This window comes from Pseudophryne corroboree, chromosome 3, assembly GCF_028390025.1.
Source record: "Pseudophryne corroboree isolate aPseCor3 chromosome 3, aPseCor3.hap2, whole genome shotgun sequence".
NCBI classification, from domain to species: Eukaryota; Metazoa; Chordata; class Amphibia; order Anura; family Myobatrachidae; genus Pseudophryne; species Pseudophryne corroboree.
Window position 1 is genome coordinate 83,091,114 of NC_086446.1, and position 21,848 is coordinate 83,112,961.

The 21,848-nt window shown below is 43.2% G+C and overlaps 1 protein-coding gene across 1 annotated transcript; it reads right to left on the minus strand.

Moving 5' to 3' along the window:
- Positions 1–8,374: 8,374 nt before the first annotated feature.
- Positions 8,375–10,264, minus strand: LOC135057185 (gastrula zinc finger protein XlCGF26.1-like). Its single transcript, XM_063963083.1, has one exon. It carries the CDS (start codon positions 10,262–10,264, stop codon positions 8,525–8,527), a length of 1,740 nt encoding a protein of 579 aa, XP_063819153.1. The 3' UTR covers positions 8,375–8,524.
- Between the last annotated feature and the right edge of the window lie 11,584 nt (positions 10,265–21,848).

Below are 21,848 nucleotides of genomic sequence, written 5' to 3' on the forward strand. Positions count from 1 at the left end.
CAGCTCTTTAGGAGAGCCACCTAGATTTGCACCCTGCTCGGACGGGCACAAAAACCTAACTGAGGCTTGGAGGAGGGTCATAGGGGGAGGAGCCAGTGCACACCACCTGATCCTAAAGCTTTATTTTTGTGCCCTGTCTCCTGCGGAGCCGCTAATCCCCATGGTCCTGACGGAGTCCCAGCATCCACTAGGACGTCAGAGAAAGGATCAATATGCCAAAGTACATTCAAGCTGTAGAAGTGTTAATCAGTTGTCAAGTTAGTAACAAACACAATATGTGTTAAATAGCAGAAAGTTCAAAGAACTGGATTACTGACTCTTTCAACGGTAATCAACTGTAACCGTATAGTACAGTGGACTTTAATAACCGTGTACTCGCAGGTTAATACAAAAATTATTACTATACATTTAAGCCAATAACCACATATACATATATTGGGAATGTTTTTCCACCTCGATCCAAGGGAGACTTTAATTTAACATAGCAAGGCACAGAAGTTGTGTGTGCGCAAACTTCTTAGGACCGCAGTACCACACCATGCCACATATACCAAAAATCTAGTACACACACCCTTTCACATTAAGACTCATACCCCATCCCATACACAACAACCATCCATCAATACAGGATACACAAGAAACAATGGAAGCAACAACCCAAACATTCCAGATACTTCCACTGACTGGACAAATGGATATAGGACAGTAGCTAACACACTCAGGACTACAGGTATCACATATATACAATATAAGTTGACTACACCCATACCAGTTAGAAGATGCTTTCCCCCACATTTCCCAACAATGAACATATGTTTGCTTGTTCTCATCTATGATTAGGAGTTATAGGCCCTACACACTGGGCGATATGAGTGAAAGATATGAATGAGATACCGTTCATATCTTTCAGTGTGGAGGCACCAGCGATGAACGATGCGCGGCCCCGCGCTCGTTCATCGCTGGTGACCCGTCGCTTGTGCATGCAGGCCAATATGGACGATCTCATCCATATTTGCCTGCACTGCTATGGAGCCGGGTGATGGGGGGAGTGCAGAAACTTCACTGGGTTGCCCGTCTCTGCCGTCGGGCAGCTCGGCGGAGGATTCCGTGTGTAGGGCCCATTAGACTATAAGGTCCACTTTACAATTATTCTATTAACATAACAAATACCACCATTACAAACACCACCTGCATACTACACAAGTACCTAGATGAGCAACTATATCATACAAGAACACAGATAAATAATAGTGTGGATAAAGTATTTTATTTATTTTTCATGCATTACACAGTACATTATGTTACCATTATTAGTTTTATTATTTATTAACAGTGTCTTACATGGTGCAGCAAAGTCTGTTTCACTTTACAAGTGGAAACAGTGATAACATACAGCAAAACATTTGGAAGCAACAGTTGGAAAAAAACAAGACTGGGTAATGACAGTCATAGAGGTAGGAAGGCCGTGCTCGCAAGCTTACAATCTATGGGGAAGTAGACAATGATAAACAAGGATAGGTGTTGTCTATTGCATAAAGGTTCTTATTGGGCTGTATGATCTGGTCACACAGAAATGTTGACCTGGGGACAGGAAGATGAGAGAGTGAAGAACAGGAAAATATGTGAGGACATGAGTGGATTCTACAGTGGGGAAGTAATGAGTGGACTCTACAGTGGGGAAGTAATGAGTGGACTCAACAGTGGGGAAGTAATTGGATAGGAAAGTTTAAAAAAGCTGTGCAAGCAGTTCTGAAATTTGATAAGCTTCCCTGAAGAGATGTTTTCAGGGAATGCTTGAATGTTTGGAGACTAGGGGAAAGTCTTATTGTGCGTGAGAGGAAAATCCACAGTGTGTGCAGCTCAAAGAAAGTCCTGCAATCGTGAATGGGAGCAAATAATGAGTGTAGATGAGACACATAGATCTTATTAAGAGTGAAGAGGTCGGGTTGGGAGATATTTTGATACAAGCGAAGTGATGTACGTTGGTATAGTATGGTTTATGTCCTTGTGTGTGAGTAAAAGTATTTAATATTTATTACGATAGAATTAGAGGTACCTAATGGAGGGACTGACAGAGCGGCTCCGCAGATGATGTACGTCTAGTGAGGAAGATTAGCCTAGCAGTGGAATTCAGAATGGATTGTAGTGGTGAGAGTCTCTTTTTTTTTTTGTAAGACCAGTAAGAAGACAATCATCAATGTGGGAGATAATGAGTGCATGGATTACAGGTTTTGCAGTGTCTTGTGTAAGGTATGGTCATATTTTGGATTTGTTTTTTAGATGTATGTAGCAAGAGTTAGAGACAGATTGAATTTGAGGAACAAAGACCGTTCTGATTCAAGGATGACTCCTAGTCAGCGAGCTTATATGGTAGGATTGCTTGTTGAGTTCTCAACAGACATAGAGAGATCAGGTTGGTAATTACTATTGGTTGGTGGAAATATAGTTAATTCTGGTTTGGAAATATTAAGTTTGAGGTGGCAAGATGACATTCAAGAGGAAATGGCAGAAAAGGCATTTAGTGGCATGGACCAATAAACCAAACAAATTAACAGGCCAATCATATACACAGACCAATCACATATCAACTATTAGAATACATTATAATTTAAGAACTCCCTTTATAGGATATTTTCAATCATTAGCTCAACATCTTATGATTATCTTGCGATTATAACTTTATAATATCAAAATATACTTTTACCTTTAACATACTTTTTATTTTCCTTTTTCTATAGGAATCTAGCTAACCACAGCCTATGATCACTGTGCAGCTGGTTCAACTTCTTTAATTACTACTGAAATCAAAGTTTATTTGCAGACATATAAAATAACTTTTAAAGTTTCTTTATCATATAACAAAATGACATTCGGCTTCCATCAGTGCTCATTTATGGCTTCACCTTTCTCTGAGCACCTGGCATCCTTTTTTATATCAGGCTATTTATGGCATGAACTTGTCTTTTATGTCCCATATTGAACAGGATTTACCCTCAGTTGGGTGTGGTATGTAAGGTCGATGGTAAGTAGGTCGACAATGTTTAGGTCGACCAGTACTGGTCAGCAGCAAGTAGGTCGACAGGGTCTTGGTCAACAGGTTGACATGAGTATGTTTTTTGGGGTCGGTTTCTCCGTACAGTGACCGGGAACCCCAATTAGTGCACCGTGTCTGCTCGCCATGCTTCGGGCAAGGTTACTATTCCCAATCGTAGTCCGCGTGGATCGTGAAGTATGAAAAAGTTCAAAATAAGAAAAAATGTGAAAAACTCATATCGACCTTATGACCTGTCGACCTAGATACTGTCAACCAATAGTGGTCGACCTACTTACTGTAGACCTAGAGACCGGATCCCCCTCAGTTAAACCCTTGAGCACGTCATGTATTCCTACACTCTTACGCCATTTGGGTAATACAATTCCTGAGACTATCCTGTGTGCTATGACAATTATCTTGCAAGATGGTTAATAGGATTTTTGGTCACTTACCACTGAATCCTTTTCTTTGAAGCAGGCTGTGGGACACTGGACTACGGGCATTGCAGGATGGGCTGGAGTTTGGCACTTAAAGTACTGTACGTTAATTGTAAGCTCCTCCATCCTGCAACACCATAATGCCAATACATCCGTTAAGAGTCCAGTAAGGAGTAGCAGTAATCCAGTGAAACTGTTAGAACAATAAAATAAACCAGCAGGGAAAAGATGGTCAAGAACCACAAACCTCCCACAGCCTGCTTCAGAGAAAAAGGATTCAACGGTAAGAGACCAAAAATCTAACTTTCTCTGTGTGCATTCAGCTCGATATAGCCCTGCACCGACGCGGCAATCCAGGACGCACACCGGGCAGCTAATATACAGCTGCCCAAGGACACTCAGGGAAGCTGGCTCATTTGAAATATCAGGTACAGCGTAACGTACGCAATCGGAGGGTGCTTACGGATACATCTGGCCTACAGACCGAAATGATTAACGCCAGCAAATGAGTGCAGTGAGTATAAAATTAGGGATATTAATTGTGGAACACCAACAGAGCATTTAAAAAGGCTTGTCGCCATTGTCAAATGCATTTCCCGGTTTCCAAGTCACTAATCCACAAGAGTTATTTATGACTTATTTATTTTTGCTCTAATATAAAAAACTATTGTCAGCTGCGTATATTACTGTATATCGGCTTACTGAATTACAATTTCTACACGGAGAGACTGTCCAATTATATTCCCGATAAACATCAAGGGTGGTCACAGCTTTTCAATCACTAGCTGCAGCTTAATATGTGCTCTGCATGAAGTCTATAATAGGAGCTACTCTTGGTACATTGGGCCTAATTCAGAGTTGATCGCAGCAGCAAATTTGTTAGCAGTTTGGCAAAACCATGTGCTCTTTAGGGCGGGTAGATATAACATGTGCAGAGAGTTAGATTTGGGTGGGTTATTTTGTTTCTGTGCAGGGTAAATACTGGCTGCTTTATTTTTACACTGCAATTTAGATTGCAGATTGAACTCACCACACCCAAATCTATCTCTCTGCACATGTTATATCTGGCCCCCCAGCAGTGCACATGGTTTTGCCCAACTGCTAAAAATGTTCCTGCTGCGATCAACTTGTAATTACCCCCTTTGCTATACAACACAGCAATCATATGGAGAGATTGCCAGCTTTATATTGCTAATAATCAATTTGCTTTTCGGAGCTTGAAGTGGTAAACATCGTCACCATTTACCATTTGGAACGGGATCAGTACGAAATCCCGCCGGATGGGATCCCGGCGGTCGAAAATACAGACAACGGGATCCCGACCGGCACAATCCCGACAGGGGGGCGAGCACAAAGCAGCCCCTTACTGGCTCGCTGCGCTCGCCACGCTGCAGGCCCGGTGCCTCGCTACGCTCTGCACACTATTTTATTCTCCCTCTATGGGTGTCGTGGACACCCACAGAGGGAGAATATGTCGGGATTGTGCCGGTCGGGATCCCAGTGTCGGTATTTCGACCAACGGGATTCCGTCCGGCAGGGTCTTGACCGCATCCCTTTGGAACTGCTACAGTGTTTCAGAATTGCTATTATGTCAATCTAGTTTTCAGTGGGTTTGCACATTGTATAATGAGGTGTACTCTGTTATTTGGATATTTTAAGGATTTTCCATTTTTATTAGAACCATAGGTATCGTAGATTCACTAGCACAGCCCCTTTGGTTAATATTCTCTGTCAGCAAGACTAGTTGGACACTGGACCATGGGATGTTCAGCAACCACCCCCAAGGGAAGGAACTCTCAGGCTGTCTGACCGGAAAACTGTGCACCTAAGTCAGCATCACCAGAGGAAAAACAAGTAATCGTGTGGACAGGGGACCAGGTAGCTGCACGACAGACCTGTTTTGCCGATGCCCCATGTTGCGCTTCTCAGGAGGTCGCACTGCCCTAGTGGAATGCGCCGACACCTGGTCTGTTGCCGTTCTCCCTGCACTAGCATATGCTTGAGTGATGACCGATCCAACGCGCAATGGTCTGCTTAGTAGCCAGTCAACCGCATTTATGTGCGTGATAAAGAACAAGCAGAGAATCTGTGCAGGGTACAGAAGTCTTGTGCAAGTAAAGCTGCAGAGCTCCAACGACGTCTAGTAGAGGCCGATCATCCTGAGCTTAAGAAGTCATTTAAAGTTGAAACAATGGAAAAACTATTTCTTAGTTTAAGTGGAAAGCCGAAACAACCTTTGGTTAGAATGTAGGAAGCATATGGAGAACCGCTCTATCGTCATGGAAGACGAGAAAAGATGGCTTGAAAGACAAAGCCTCTAACTCGGAAAGACTTCGTACCGAGACAACAGCCATAAGGAAGACCAGCTTTCAAGTAACAAACTGTAAGATCTGGTGAATCAAAAGGCATGAAAAGAGCCTATTTGAGAGCAGATATTACCAGATTACGTTCAAACGGAGCTACCTGCAGAGGAAATGGTGATTGAATAAGCACCACACCCCATGAAAAGGTACAGACCTCTGGATGAAGGCTCATACCCACTGGAAATAAATTGACAGGCCTGAAATCTGTAAATTCAAACAACAAAGCTTTAAACCAGCTTCCAAACCCCCCTGAAGGAAGGCCAACACACAGGAGTGGCGAAACTTGGATTTTTGAACCCTTCTCTGTTAAACACCACAAGACTCAATACTCTGTGGTAACTGTGTGATGAAACCGGTTTCCGGGCTTGCAGCAAAGTACGAACCACCATGGAAGAAATCCCCTTAGCTTTCAAAAGCCAGGAAGGTATTCAGGCCACCTCTGCCTCACTGTGTGCCTCCTTTATGACTTACATGTGCCACCACCATGGTTTTGTCCCACTGAATATGAACTGGCTGGCCAGGACAGATAGAGCTGAAGCACTGATCATCAGAGCCATCAGCACCTCAGAGTCCACCTCTCCACACGGTAATGTAATATTACACTATGCACAAATAAAATACAAAGCCATAGTAGTTTTTTTCAGTTTGATTATTTTGGCTTTGTCCATCATAGTCCCTACAGGCCATGCTATGTATAGTAGAAGAAAGACAGACAAATACCTAGGCACAGCAAGTAATGTCATATGTCACTGAGCAACTGCACAACTCTTGAGAACAGCAGAGGTAATAAGTATAAGTAATACTCAGCCTTCCCAAAGCAAACAGCTGCTGAAGAGAGGAGCTTGCCCAGCCTTGTATAAACTTGCAGAAGCGATGATCACATGCAGGGTCCAGAAGTTAGTTTCACTTCTCAGTCTGCATCCTGCTCACAAGAAAGACTGTCATTGGAGGTTAAAGAGAGGAGGAGACAGCAGTGTCGAGCTCTGCCACAGAGTCTGTGGCTGCACAGTGTTAAAGCACTTCTCCCTTGTGAGTGGAAAGCACTTAATATGCCCCAATAGCCAGGCTATAAAAGGTTTTATGTATGGTCCTACACTCAGACTGCAGTAAAAGTAGTGTGAGGGGTTAAGTGCAGGTGCAGCAGCTAAACTGATTAGAGGTGTGCTAGTCCTCTATAGCAGGGGCTAAAGTGGGGGGGGGGGGGGGGAATGAGGTGGAACGGAGTTCCACCACCTGTAATGGTAGGGGGAACTAGTTCCACATCTCCATTGCCCTGCACAGTAATTCCAACAGAAAAGCCCGCCCCATTATCTGCGTCAATCAATGATGCAGGCGGCACTAGTGTTCTGATGAGCTGCAGCCACCTACTCCTTGCTTAGGTCCTGGTGCCTCCATGAGTTCCACCACCTCACCAGGGCCACTTTAAGCCCTGCTCTATAGACAATAAAACAAGATAAAGATAACAGCGCTACTGAAGCACCACAATTTACATAAAAATAAACACTTTAATAGACCAAAAAATGAGAACATATTTACTTACAATGAAACACTAATATAGCATAAAAAGGCTGAGTAACAAAATAGAGGAGTTGCACCGATTTTAGCTAATACACAGCCTTCAAAGTGCCCAGCGGGTGAGTGTGTATATATACTATTGAGACTGACGGAGCTTTACTAGTAGTCTCCAAAGCCCACAACTATTAACGGCTACTTTTTCATTTTACCTATATAATCGCATCCGGATCCCAGACTATACCTTTTATTTCTTACATCATAGACTGCATACTATTATACCGTTACAGCTATCTGATATATATATATATATATATATATATACATGCAATGTGTTTATTAACATTGTTACTCAGCCCTTGTATGCTATATTAGTATTTAATTGTAACTAAATATGTTATAATTTTATGGTCTTCTGAACTGTTAATCTCTATGTAAAGTGTGGCGAGTGATGCTTCAGTAGCGCTATCTGTTATCTTTATCCCAATAGCCAGGCTGCCTGTCCGTGGCACGCTCTCGTTAATGGAGCCGCCCTGTAAAAAACCCCGGTAAGATGGTCCACTGTCTGTGACAGCGCTGGCGCTCCTGTACCCTCTACAAGATTGAGAGTGCATACTGTCCCCAGGTCCAGGAGGTCTCAGAGACCAGAGTGCTGTAGGGGGACCCAGCTGGAAGCGCACCCCCTCTTCGCGGCTGCCACACGGCAAGCAAAGACCAGCTCACAGCCGCCACTTGCACTGAAGCTGTTACACGCAGCGCATAGCACATAACTAGAAAGTAAAAGTTACAAATAAAAACATAAAATGAAGTATGTATAAGAGAGGATGCATAGCAGCCTTCCAAAACGTGCCCCATCTCCTTAAGGCACCTAAAAGAAACTGGCATTATCGGGTTGCATGAAGCCAACAATTAAAGTGACAGTAGTTTAAGTGCCAAACTCCTGTCCATCCTGTAATCCCCATGGCACAGTGTCCCACCAGCCTTACTGACAGTGAAAAAGAAAAATCACAAAAACGTAAAGAGATACAATTTCAACAGTAGCGCATATGCTTCCACTTCAACCCTTTATATATTATAACATCATTTGTTCTTTAGATAAAATACTTTCTAATATTTCACCTGTCTAAAATGGTGTAAATAACTGAATATTTAACAAGATCAGATTACTGTCTTTTTCCTCAATTAGAGCATGAAATTTGATTCTCACCTGGGTGAGATCTCTGATGTGAAACAAGCTTTGATTTCCGTGTAAAACATTTCCCACACTCAGAGCATGAAAATGGTTTCTCACCTGTGTGAATTCTCTCATGCTCAAGAAGAGAAGATTTATTAATAAAACATCTCCCACACTCAGCACATGAAAATGGTTTCTCCCCTGTGTGACTTCTCTTGTGTGTTTCAAGAACAGATTTGTCTGAAAAACATTTCCCACACTCAGCACATGAATATGGCTTCTCTCCTGTGTGAGTTCTTCGATGTCTAGAAAACTGAGATTTGTCCGAAAAACATTTCTCACACTCAGAGCAGGAAAATGGTTTCTCACCAGTGTGAGTTCTCTCGTGCACAACGAGAGCTGATTTTACTCTAAAACGTTTCCCACACTCAGAACATGGAAATGGCTTCTCACCTGTATGAACTCTCTGATGTTCAACAAGTTGCGATTTTTTTCTAAAACATTTCTCACATTCAGAGCATGGAAACGGCTTCTCATCTGTATGAACTTTCTGATGTGAAACAAGTGCTGATTTCTGTATAAAACATTTCCCACACTCAGAGCATGGAAATGGCTTCACACCTGTATGATGTCTTTGATGTATAGCAAGAGCTGATTTGTCCCCAAAGAAACATTTTCCACATTCAGAACATGAAAAGGACTCGCCTGTGTGAATTCTCTCATGTCTAACAAGATGTGATTTGCTTGTAAAACATTTCCCACACTCAGAACATGTAAATGTATTCTCACCTGTGTGAATTCTCTGATGTATAAGAAAACTTGACTTGTTTCTCAAACATTTTCCACACTCTGAACATGAATATTGGTTCTCACCTGTGTGACTTCTCTCGTGTACAACAAGATGTGATTTTTCTCTGAAACATTTCCCACACTCAGAACATGAAAATGGCTTCTCACCTGTGTGAGTTCTCTGATGTGTAGCAAGATGTGATTTTTGTGTAAAACATTTCCCACACTCAGTACATGAAAATGGTTTCTCATCTGTGTGAGTTCTCTGATGTATAAGAAGTGCCGACTTGTCTCTAAAACATTTCCCACACTCAGAACATGAAAAAGGCTTCACACCAGTGTGCACTGTTTGATGTAAAACAAGAGATGCTTTCATTGTAAAACATTTCCCACACTCAGAACATCTGAATGGTTTCTCACCTGTGTGACTTCTTTCATGTGTAACAAGAGCAGATTTGACTGCAAAACCTTTCCCACACTCACAACATTCAAATGGTTTCTCACCAGTGTGAGTTCTCTCATGTATAACAAGAGCTGTTTTATCTCTAAAACATTTCTCACAGTGAGAACATGAAAATCGCTTCCCACGTTTCTTAGTTGGCTTGTGGGCAATAAGCTTTGTGTCCTGTGAAATACATTTATCATCTGCATTATTAGGAAATACCTTATCTACTGTAAGAGCTGTAATAGATAGACCAATATCTGAGTTATCAGTACAATATTCCTCATGAGAAGAGAGATCAGAAGACATATCTGCACGGTGGAGTACTGAATGCATAATTAGGCTAAAAGGGGTTTCTCCTGGAGAATTTCGTGTGGTATCTTCTATTTCACAGTCTGGAGATAAAGCAAGATGTTCCTGGGGTATATTTCTTCTGTTACATCCATCTGCTGGAAATACAATAAATATATGGTAATGTACAGATGTGTCCTCATACATCATTGCTGCATTCATGCCAAACAGCCCCTCTCAGTGAGCTTGGTCCTGCAAAAGGCTGCTAGTGTTGGGCATCTCTTTTGCTGAAAATGCAGCTCATAATTTGGCTAGGATGCACCAAGAGGATGTGCAGATTAATGTGATATATAACACTTGTATATCTGTGTGCGACAAAGTCTCTGATACCCCTTTCAGACCGCCTGAGGTGGGTCGCAGACGGGAGATTCCAAGTGTGCGACCCATAGCCGATGACTGCAACCCGGCATATTGCAGAGTTGATGACGGCGCTTGGGGATCACATGATCTCCAAGTGCTGCCCGTACACAGTGTGAACGGGAAACGGGTCGCATCGACCCGGCTCCCGTTCACACCGCACAGTGAGCTGGGTTGAACACCGTATTTCAGCCCTGGCACCTTTCAGAGCGCACCTGAACACGGGTTATGTGCGTTCATGTGCCAATAACCCGTGTTCAGTGGTGGCGGTCTGAAAGGGGTAGTAATCTGTATACACAGTGCTACAATGTAGCAGCCACAGCTTTGTTCCAATCCAAGTTCCGTTATGCTCCATATACTGTACATACTCTGTCACACACAATATACAAATGTCACATATCAAATTAATCAGCACAGTGTCCTTGTGTGTACTATTTGGGTTCCAGTCTGTAGATTGACAATGCTAAATTCCTTTGTCGTATAAATAACCCTTATGAAGCTAAGAACACTGTACGCTGCTTACTTAAGAAATACCGTAATGATACGCTATTTGCGTAACGATCGCTCAGCCGTAGGCGAGACGCTCAAGCGTCACGTTCGCTCACGGCCCAGTGATCACAGGACACGTTATTGGTTATGTCTAGGGGAAAGATTCGCTGTAACGTAGCATACGCTAGAGACCACAAGGAGGTCACTAGCGGTGCAGACGCTCACAACACTATACCTTGATATTAAACCTTATACCGATGAAACACACAGAATACCTTAATGTGAGTACAGGGTGTAAATGCAACCTTGTGTAACCTGACTATCTACAAAGCTGTTTGAGCGTCACCGACGCTCAAGTGAACACTTAACACTATAGTAAATACACTGATACTGGTTTAGGGTTCCAAAGCCTATAATCTGTATTATATCTAGTATACTTGTAAAAGAGTAACACAGTACAAATGATACACTACAATATAACAAAGACTTCCTAACCAAACACCTAACTACGGGATAAACTACAATGCTATCCTGGTCTAACACAATACAATACAATAATACTACGAAGTATTTAAGAGAAAAAGAGGAGAGGAGAGATAGAGAGAGAAAGAGAGATATTGGCTCACAGAAAGACAATGATTACGGAGAGAACTTACGCACAAAGGGTATGATCGCCAGCGCCTCGATATCCAGCTCCCGATTATCAGCAGATAACCGTTGATGAGAGAGTGAGAGCTGGATGTGGTCGGTCTGCCTATTTATGCCCCACACACAATGCAATCTCCTAGTCCCTACAATCCTACAGTTTATTGGACACAGGAATTCGGCCCTGTACTGTAACCAAAGGTCATAGGTTGATTCATACAGGTGGGCTGTGCTGATTTCCAACAGCTCAGGTGGGTGGGGAACTGGGTTTCCCGCCGCATACCTGAGTATGTGCAAATCATAGAAATGGACATAAACTTCTTATGTCCATAACTATTCGCACGAGCGATTAATACGCTCCAAACCAACACCGGAATATTGCTAATTAAATACTCTTCCGATGGGTATCAAACACTGCTGTATGACTCCTGTTAGACCCTTCGTGCAATACAAAGAGGGATTCCTCCGCTCAGGGACATTCTATCTAAACCAAACTTACAGAAACTATTGAGGGGAACATGATCTATAAACTACATTAATTGTGAACTTTTGTAACGAATGAGTCGCACGCTACGATCACATAAACTCTACCGTAAATGCGCATACTGCGCGTGCGAGTGCACGCTATTGCGGGTATGCGCTTCCACGGGAGAGCGTACGCATGCGCAGCACGGACCAGTGTGCGGTGCAAATATGGCAACGTGCATTGAGACATTTTTCTGACTTTGACAGTCCACCCTTTGGCAGTCAATAATAACTGCCACAAAATATTTAAGGAGAAAAATGTAAGTCAGGGGTTAATTGATTTCCATGGTTGGGTAGGGGAGGAGAGAGGAGAAGGTGTGAAGAGGGTATGACCTAGTGAGAAAGCAGGAGCATGTGTGTATGAGTCCATGTTTGGAGGGTCATGTATCATCGTGCCGTACGTGTGGTAGATCAAGCTTCGAGGTATTGCGAAGTATACATTTGAATTCCTTCTTATCCTGTGGTACAGGTCTGTGGATGGGCTGTCAAACTTTACCGAGCTCATTTCGGCTGTAGTTGTAACAAAATGGGGATGCACATTTTAGTTGATGATACATGAATTGGGGGGGGGGTATGTGGTTGCTGCTATCTGTGCCTGTATTCCCTATCGACTATGTGTGTTATTGCCTGAGGGTTGCAGAGATGAAGATAAAGAACACTTACGAAAAATGCAATGATATTCTATGTCAGGGTAATGTACGTTCGTCGATTGAGGTCTTGATTGGTGTCGGTTGCTTGGAGTCTTCTTCTTTGTGCTTTTGCTCATAAATCGTGAGTAAAGCAATCAACGTCCATGGATTTACAAAAAAATGTTGGGCTAGCGTGATTTTAAAGTTCCTAGGGAAACTGGGGTACCCATGGCATTGTCCATCAAAATCTTGTATATCAGGTCGTCTGCTCTTCCTCTTTCCATCTTTCCGTTGTCGGCCCCTTGGCTCATCAAATCCTTCGTCTACGTGGGTCTTTGTACCTCGGAGGAAAACATAGAAATGGGTGAAAGACGGACCGTATACTCATTACATCATTACGTCATGGTTTCTAGCATTGGGTCATAAATCAAATCCAGGTTAATTACAGTTTCCTCACTCCTCAAGCTCATCACTTTCGTACTTTGTTTACACTTCGTCAAAGCCTGCCCGCATCTAAATATCAATCCAATCGATATAACGACACCCAAGATACACAGTAGAAACTTTCCAACATCCATTATGACTCCTTGAGCCCACTCTCCCAAACCGGAGAACCAATTTCGCGGGTTCAACCATGACACCCAACCAGTCAGCTCATTACCTACAGCAACAAGGGTGAGATTGTGTTTTCGACGAAATTCCCATTTTAATTGCAGAATGTCGTCCATCTTTTGGTCTATGACCTCTACCGGATCCTCGGTGCTATTTGTGATATACGTGCAACACTTTATGCCGTACTGTGTTGCCAATGTAACACAATATCCGCCTGTTACTGCTGTAAGATAATTAAGAACCATTCTATGCTGAACTAGTTCTGTTTTGTAAGCTTGAAGTTCTCTTCCAGTGTATCTAAACGTGTCATCATACATTTCAGTGATATTATCTAACAAATTGGCGAGTGCGGAAATGTATCTATAATTCATCACACCTCGAGCGGTGCGAGTGAAATCTAACGCTACCAGAACCTGAATCCCGGTGGATTCATGGATAAGATCAGAGGCCGGATGCTCTAACCTTTCTGACAGTTGTCTTTTAACAAGGTGCTCGTAGTGAGTGTGAGTATAAGGAGTTTGGGCACCACGGTGTATATCCTTCATTTTGTCATGTGTAACAGTCATTACTTCAGGCAATACTTTTCCAATATAACACAATCCTTCAGAGTTTGGGGCAAGCCACTTGTACGCCTTTCTCCCGCATATGAAATATGCATCATCGGGGAGAACATAAGGGACGGAGAAGGACATGACCATGTTACAAACCTTCCAGGTGAAATCTCCTGACCCTAATTCTTCCATCTGTCTAATGCACGTATCAGTTTGTACGATATGTGCACAGTATCCTGGTGATACCTCTCCAACTTTAGTAATCCTATTTCCTAAGGTATATCGATACCGAAAAGATTTTCCTCTACTGGCTATGTGGCGTACGAGCTCTGTATCTGTAGGCATTCTATCTGCTCTGTGTGAAAAGGTCATGGTAAGGTTGCTCCATGACACTTCCCAATTTCCCGGTTTTCTAGGATTGGAGATGTTAAAACATATGAGGGACCTATCCACATGGTATTGGTGGAGCTTCAAACTAGGAGGGCTGGAGATGTTAAACCTCCGGTCCACCGGTCTCCCACCACTTAGCTCAAGTACCTCCCCTAACGTTAAAGGAAATGGTACTAGCCCTGATTTACTATGACCCTGAGGTACTTGAGAGCATACCCAACAATCAGTTTTATTTAACACACTACCCACTGAGGAGTGATAGTCACTCAATGGATGCCGGTCCATATGGATATTAAGACTGGATTGGCATTTCTTTATGCATCCATCTTCAACCAGATTATCACAGAGCCTACAGATACAATTTTCTTTTTTTTTTTTGAACTAACATTCCTTCACAGTTGTTTACAAATAACATGGTTGTTAGATCGTGCCCGGTACTCGCCTTTGCTTGGTGATTGGGTTGCTATTGGAAATTTACACCTCCGTCTCAGTCATCAGGGCCTTTCTGGATCCTTTCTCGACCTCACTGGTACTCTCACCGAAACAGACTGCTCTGGTCAACATCATGGTTAACGGGAAAAATCCATATCACAGTCTCTTGGGGCAAGTCCATCTTACAGGAGGAGAAAAGAAGAAATTTGTAAATGGGGCATAAGAAAATCAGTTTGAGGGGGAGAGAACTCGTTACGATAATAAGTTCTCTCGTCTTGTTGTTCTTCTTGTTCTGCTGTCCTCTCAAAGGTGTTGTCTCTCAGTCTTCAAAAACGATCATTCTGGTGATGCAATATTCCTTCCTAACCGACGATCTTTCTGTAAGGAGCAAAAATCTGGCATTACCATTGGTCCAACTGAGGGGTGACATACCATCTTTAAATCATGGAAACATGAGTGAGAAGAGAGAGAAAATAAAAACAAAAGAGATAGAGAACAATTCATGTGCATATATACATTACATAACTCGACAATAACCATCAATAAGAGAAGAGAAACAAAGCATTTTTAAACATTGTAAGAAAACATTGTTAGCATTAGAAAAACATTGTCAGACTTATTAGGCTGTCATATCTATGTATCTACTGGTTTCCTTGAGCAGTCCCTCCCCACCAGCACTTGCATTATTCCACTGTCTGTATCTGGCCAGAATACATTGTGGTGGGTAGGTCATGCTGGGGTTTGGTAGACTTCTGCAAGGACCAAGCGAATATGCAATGTTTGAATTCTTACCAATAATCGTCAGAGATGGGGATAGAGAGTGAGAAAAGAGAAAAAGATTTTCACGAATACATTTACAACTTTTCACCCGGTCATTCCTGTGTCTTCAGGGAATGACCTCCCACTTCATTAACCGTTACCTCAGGCTTGCCTCCATTCCTAACAATCACCTTTCCTGCCTATGTGATTCTTGATTATAATGGTGTGTGTTGTAATTTTGCTCATTTTTTGGTCTAGGGGGTCTAACTTTATGTGGGCTGTTGCAGTTGTGGGCATAATGCCCTTCTCTCCTACAATGGTAACAAATCCTGGGCTTCCTCCAAGTGTCAGTGAAATGGGGTCTTGGCTGATTTGATGCCTCCTCAAACGCTCGGATGCTCATCATCATCAATCGTTTCCCCTGTGCTTCCCTGGTTCCTTGGTTTTTATGATTATGGTGTTGTCTTTCTCGTGATCTACAATCTCTTGCAATGTGTCCCTTTCTATGACAATGGTAACAGACTACCATATCTGGATTTCTCGCAGGGGTGTGGGGCTTTTGTTGGGGTGGTCTTGTGGTTTGGGCCTGTATTTTTGCTGCCATTAACTTATCTCTTTGTGACCCTCTGTATCTGGTGATATTCTGATCCTGATTGATGACGGCCTCTCTTAGTGCAGTCACCGAGATATCTCTCCAGTTTGGGTTGGTGGTCTGTACCCTTGTTTTTAATTCATCTTTTAAACCATTCATTAATACCTTAACCGCTATTCTTCTATGTTGTGCATTTGTCTTGATGTCCGTGATCCCAGTGTTTCCAGCCATTATTTGCAGTGCTCGATTGAAATAATTAGAAACATTTTCCCTTTCGTTTTGTCTTATGGAGAAAATTTCATTCCACTTGACAGCAGCTGGGAAATATATTCCTAACTGTCGGTTAATCTGCCTAATACATTCCTGATTGTGTTCCTCCGTACTAAGTACCTCTGTGTTTAATTTACAATCAGCAATGAACTTTTCAGGGTCAACCCTGGAGGGCAAACATGCCCTCAGCACTGTCCGCCACTCTTTGTTGGTGGGTTCTGTGGCGTTTCCTAGTTCTTTTATAAACCTTTGACATTTGGCTAGATTTTTCCTAGGATCAGGAAATTCAGACACAATTGATCTCAATTCGGTCCGGGACAAGAGACAGCGCATTGCACTGTCCTTGACGGGAATGATTCCCTGATCGTCAGTCTTCCCATTGGGGACTGAGATCACCCTGGCCAGATTGAGCTCAGTTCCATCATCTTGTGTTGGCCTTACAATATGGGGTACATCTGTTTGTGCGTGATATGAAACATTGTACGTACCTGTGGACACGACCTCACCTGACCCTCCGTTAGGGGGTTCGATTATTGCCTTTACCCATTTGGTCGTGTCCACCTGGATGGCTTCTGTGATGGTTGTTGGAAAAGGTGCTGACATCGTTCTGGGCTCACTGTCTTGTTTGTATTCCTGAGGGAAGTTTAACATGGGGTGCGACTTGCACAGGTTAACATTTGTAATTTTTACACTTTCATTTTCATAAACATTATTACATTTAACACTTTCATTCTTAATACAGTTACTAAGTGCATTTTTATTGTTCCACCCTTGTGCTTTTCTCTCCGCAATCAACTCCTCTCCCGATGCCATGTCTCTCCTCTCAAGATAAGAGTCAGAAAAGTCAATAGACTCTCTTTGTAATTCACTTTCCTGTTGCCATAACTGTAAATATTCATAATGTTTATTTTGTCTCTTCGTTAGTTCAACGAGACTTATCCTCCTCCTTAAATTTTGTAACACCTCTGGACTGAAGCTACCTATTCTTGGGAACTTGTCCCTGTCTTGTACAGTCATTCTTTGCCATTCATCACATAAAACCTCTGTGTGACTACCGTATTTTTCACACATAATGTATCTTGCCGACCCAACTGGTCGGTCCTCCGAATCAACCTGAACCTGGGTTGATCGCCCCCTACCGGAACAAATGGCCCCCATAATCTGTAGGCGTTGCTTATTCCTCCTTGGATCTTTTATCTCAAGGTTTTCAGCGAACCCTTACAAACAAACCAAGATGTCCTTGGGCAGGCCGGCGGTGGTGGTTTATCAAGTACCCCACTTACTTCTCGCCCACGTTGGCCTGTGCCGCAATCACTGTAAACCAGAGCTGTGGTACCCAACCCAGGGCCCCTGTGAACCTTTAGTTTACTGGAACATATGAGGGTTACCCGCAGGACACTTACTCTTTCCAGTAAAGTTGGGGTTGTTAGATAGTTCCTGAGTGACCAGCGAACTTCCCTTCCAAAAATAAAAAATTACACAAATCACGTCAGAATGTACAGATAGCGTTTGTGACCACTTTACTCTAATGGTATTTAGGTCAGATTACTAACTACTGCACACAATTACGTGTGGTCCAATCGTTCAGTACACGAGCACTACTTGTCATGTACTGAAAGATCAATGGAATCGATGTTTTCGGCTGCGATTCCTTCAACCAGAGCTTGTATGGCCTATATGGGTTCTGCACCAACACCCCAGGCGTTGTGCCACTGGACTTTTATAGCGGACCTTTTTGTCTATTTACCTGTTACCTTACGACCTCCTGGTCTGTTTACCTTATGACCTCCTGGTCTTGATACCTTATGGTCCGCTATACTCTAATGCTCAAATATTATTTTAACCAGGGATGCCTCCCTGGCCACCGTATATGTCACTTACACGTATGTTCCTTAACGAGTACCCGACTTTCCTTTTGGTTCCACCTTAAAGTTATATAAACTTTTGTATACAAAACACACTCACTCAACACATGTACACTTTGTTTCTATATCTATTTCTGCGCAGAAATTGTCTTCAGGCCAAAAGTGTTACCAATTAGGAGCAGGATCTGTTAAACTAAATTTCAGATTTTCCAAAAAAAATAGATTTGCGTTATTTACCGCGTCGCGTTATCTACCGCTGTGCGTTACTTATCGCCTTTGCGCTAATTATCGCTTTGCGCTAAAATCCACTTTATCACAACTTGAGCTACGTGGGCGTAACCAGACGCTACGTTGCGTAGTGTACGCTGCGTGCGTCTGCCTTTTGGATTGCGTACGCTAGTCTTTGTTAGCGACACGTGTACGCAATGCAAAGGATCCACCGTAACACAATATATTTATTTATCAATGTAGATGATCCCTGATCATCTACCGCAATCCACACTGACTGCCTTGTTTTCTAGACAACCCGTGTGTTCTTCTATACTTTAACTATCACCTCTACTATTAAATAACAGCAAATCTCCTTTTAGCCCTTTCTATCAACTATAAAAATTTGGCAAACAGGAATAGTGATATACGAAAAATGAAACAGAAATGCAGATATATATGCGTGCGTGTATACGCAAGACAGAAGAGAAATAAAACAGTTTTAAAAGACACAAGCGTTTTGTTCTTACTTCCGGTTACCGGGTTCCTTCAGCACTCTTTGTCTAAGCGAAGCAGACGCTTATCCCGTCAGCACTGTGAGACAACCTCCCACCCTTTGCTGGAGGGATAATGTCTGCTGATCTACCTAGTGCAGATATGAGAAGTATAGGACGAGCCCGCAATTGACAATGCTAAATTCCTTTGTCGTATAAATAACCCTTATGAAGCTAAGAACACTGTACGCTGCTTACTTAAGAAATACCGTAATGATACGCTATTTGCGTAACGATCGCTCAGCCGTAGGCGAGACGCTCAAGCGTCACGTTCGCTCACGGCCCAGTGATCACAGGACACGTTATTGGTTATGTCTAGGGGAAAGATTCGCTGTAACGTAGCATACGCTAGAGACCACAAGGAGGTCACTAGCGGTGCAGACGCTCACAACACTATACCTTGATATTAAACCTTATACCGATGAAACACACAGAATACCTTAATGTGAGTACAGGGTGTAAATGCAACCTTGTGTAACCTGACTATCTACAAAGCTGTTTGAGCGTCACCGACGCTCAAGTGAACACTTAACACTATAGTAAATACACTGATACTGGTTTAGGGTTCCAAAGCCTATAATCTGTATTATATCTAGTATACTTGTAAAAGAGTAACACAGTACAAATGATACACTACAATATAACAAAGACTTCCTAACCAAACACCTAACTACGGGATAAACTACAATGCTATCCTGGTCTAACACAATACAATACAATAATACTACGAAGTATTTAAGAGAAAAAGAGGAGAGGAGAGATAGAGAGAGAAAGAGAGATATTGGCTCACAGAAAGACAATGATTACGGAGAGAACTTACGCACAAAGGGTATGATCGCCAGCGCCTCGATATCCAGCTCCCGATTATCAGCAGATAACCGTTGATGAGAGAGTGAGAGCTGGATGTGGTCGGTCTGCCTATTTATGCCCCACACACAATGCAATCTCCTAGTCCCTACAATCCTACAGTTTATTGGACACAGGAATTCGGCCCTGTACTGTAACCAAAGGTCATAGGTTGATTCATACAGGTGGGCTGTGCTGATTTCCAACAGCTCAGGTGGGTGGGGAACTGGGTTTCCCGCCGCATACCTGAGTATGTGCAAATCATAGAAATGGACATAAACTTCTTATGTCCATAACTATTCGCACGAGCGATTAATACGCTCCAAACCAACACCGGAATATTGCTAATTAAATACTCTTCCGATGGGTATCAAACACTGCTGTATGACTCCTGTTAGACCCTTCGTGCAATACAAAGAGGGATTCCTCCGCTCAGGGACATTCTATCTAAACCAAACTTACAGAAACTATTGAGGGGAACATGATCTATAAACTACATTAATTGTGAACTTTTGTAACGAATGAGTCGCACGCTACGATCACATAAACTCTACCGTAAATGCGCATACTGCGCGTGCGAGTGCACGCTATTGCGGGTATGCGCTTCCACGGGAGAGCGTACGCATGCGCAGCACGGACCAGTGTGCGGTGCAAATATGGCAACGTGCATTGAGACATTTTTCTGACTTTGACAAGATAAACAGTTAAAAGATAGACAGTCATTAAGTAGACACCATATGGTCGACAGTCAAAAATCAGACAGGGTCAAAAGTTACAGGGTAAAAAGTCAGACGCAAAAAAAAATAAGAAATTACTCACCGGTAATTATATTTCTCGTAGTCCGTAGTGGATGCTGGGTACTCCGTAAGGACCATGGGGAATAGACGGGCTCCGCAGGAGACTGGGCACTATTAAAAGGAAGATTAGGTACTACATCTGGTGTGCACTGGCTCCTTCCTCTATGCCCCTCCTCCAGACCTCAGTTAGGGAAACTGTGCCCGGAAGAGCTGACATTACTAGGAAAGGATTTGGAATCCAGGGTAAGGGGCCCTATACACTAGCCGATCCGCCGCCGAGCTGCCCGACGGCGGATACGGCCGACCCGGCGGCCGGGGGGGCAGTGACGGGGGGAGTGAAGTTTCTTCACTCCCCCCGTCACGAGGCTGCATTGAAGTGCAGGCAAATATGGACGAGATCGTCCATATTGGCCTGCATGCACAGTCGACGGGAGACCAGCGATGAACGAGCGCGGGGACGCGCATCGTTCATCGCTGGAGCCTCCACACTGAAAGATATGAACGAGTTCTCGTTCATTTGTGAACGAGATCGTTCATATCTTTCCAAAAATCGGCCAGTATGTAGGGCATATAAGACTCATACCAGCCACACCAATCACACCGTACAACTCGTGATAACTATACCCAGTTAACAGTATGAACAATAACTGAGCCTCTTTCAACTGATGGCTCAGAACAATAACCCTTTAGTTAAGCAATAACTATATACATGTATTGCAGATAGTCCGCACGTGGGACGGGCTCCCAGCATCCACTACGGACTACGAGAAATAGAATTACCGGTGAGTAAATTCTTATTTTCTCTGACGTCCCAGTGGATGCTGGGTACTCCGTAAAGACCATGGGGATTATACCAAAGCTCCCAAACGGGCGGGAGAGTGCGGATGACTCTGCAGCACCGAATGAGCAAACTCAAGGTCCTCCTCAGCCAGTGTATCAAACTTGTAAAATTTGCAAAAGTGTTTGAACCTGACCAAGTAGCAGCTTGGCAAAGTTGTAAAGCCGAGACCCCTCGGGCAGCCGCCCAAGAAGAGCCCACCTTCCTTGTGGAATGGGCTTTTACAGATTTAGGATGCGGCAATCCAGCCACGGAATGTGCAAGTTGCAGATCCAGCAAGCAATAGTCTGCTTCGAAGCCGGAGCACCCAGCCTGTTGGGTACATGCAGGATAAATAGCGAGTCAGTCTTTCTGACTCTAGCTGTCCTGGAAAGATAGATTTTCAGGG

What these genes read in the sequence shown, in the direction of transcription:
- LOC135057185 (XM_063963083.1), bottom strand. Translation starts at nt 10,264, where the DNA reads ATGAATGCAGCAATGATGTATGAGGACACATCTGTACATTACCATATA.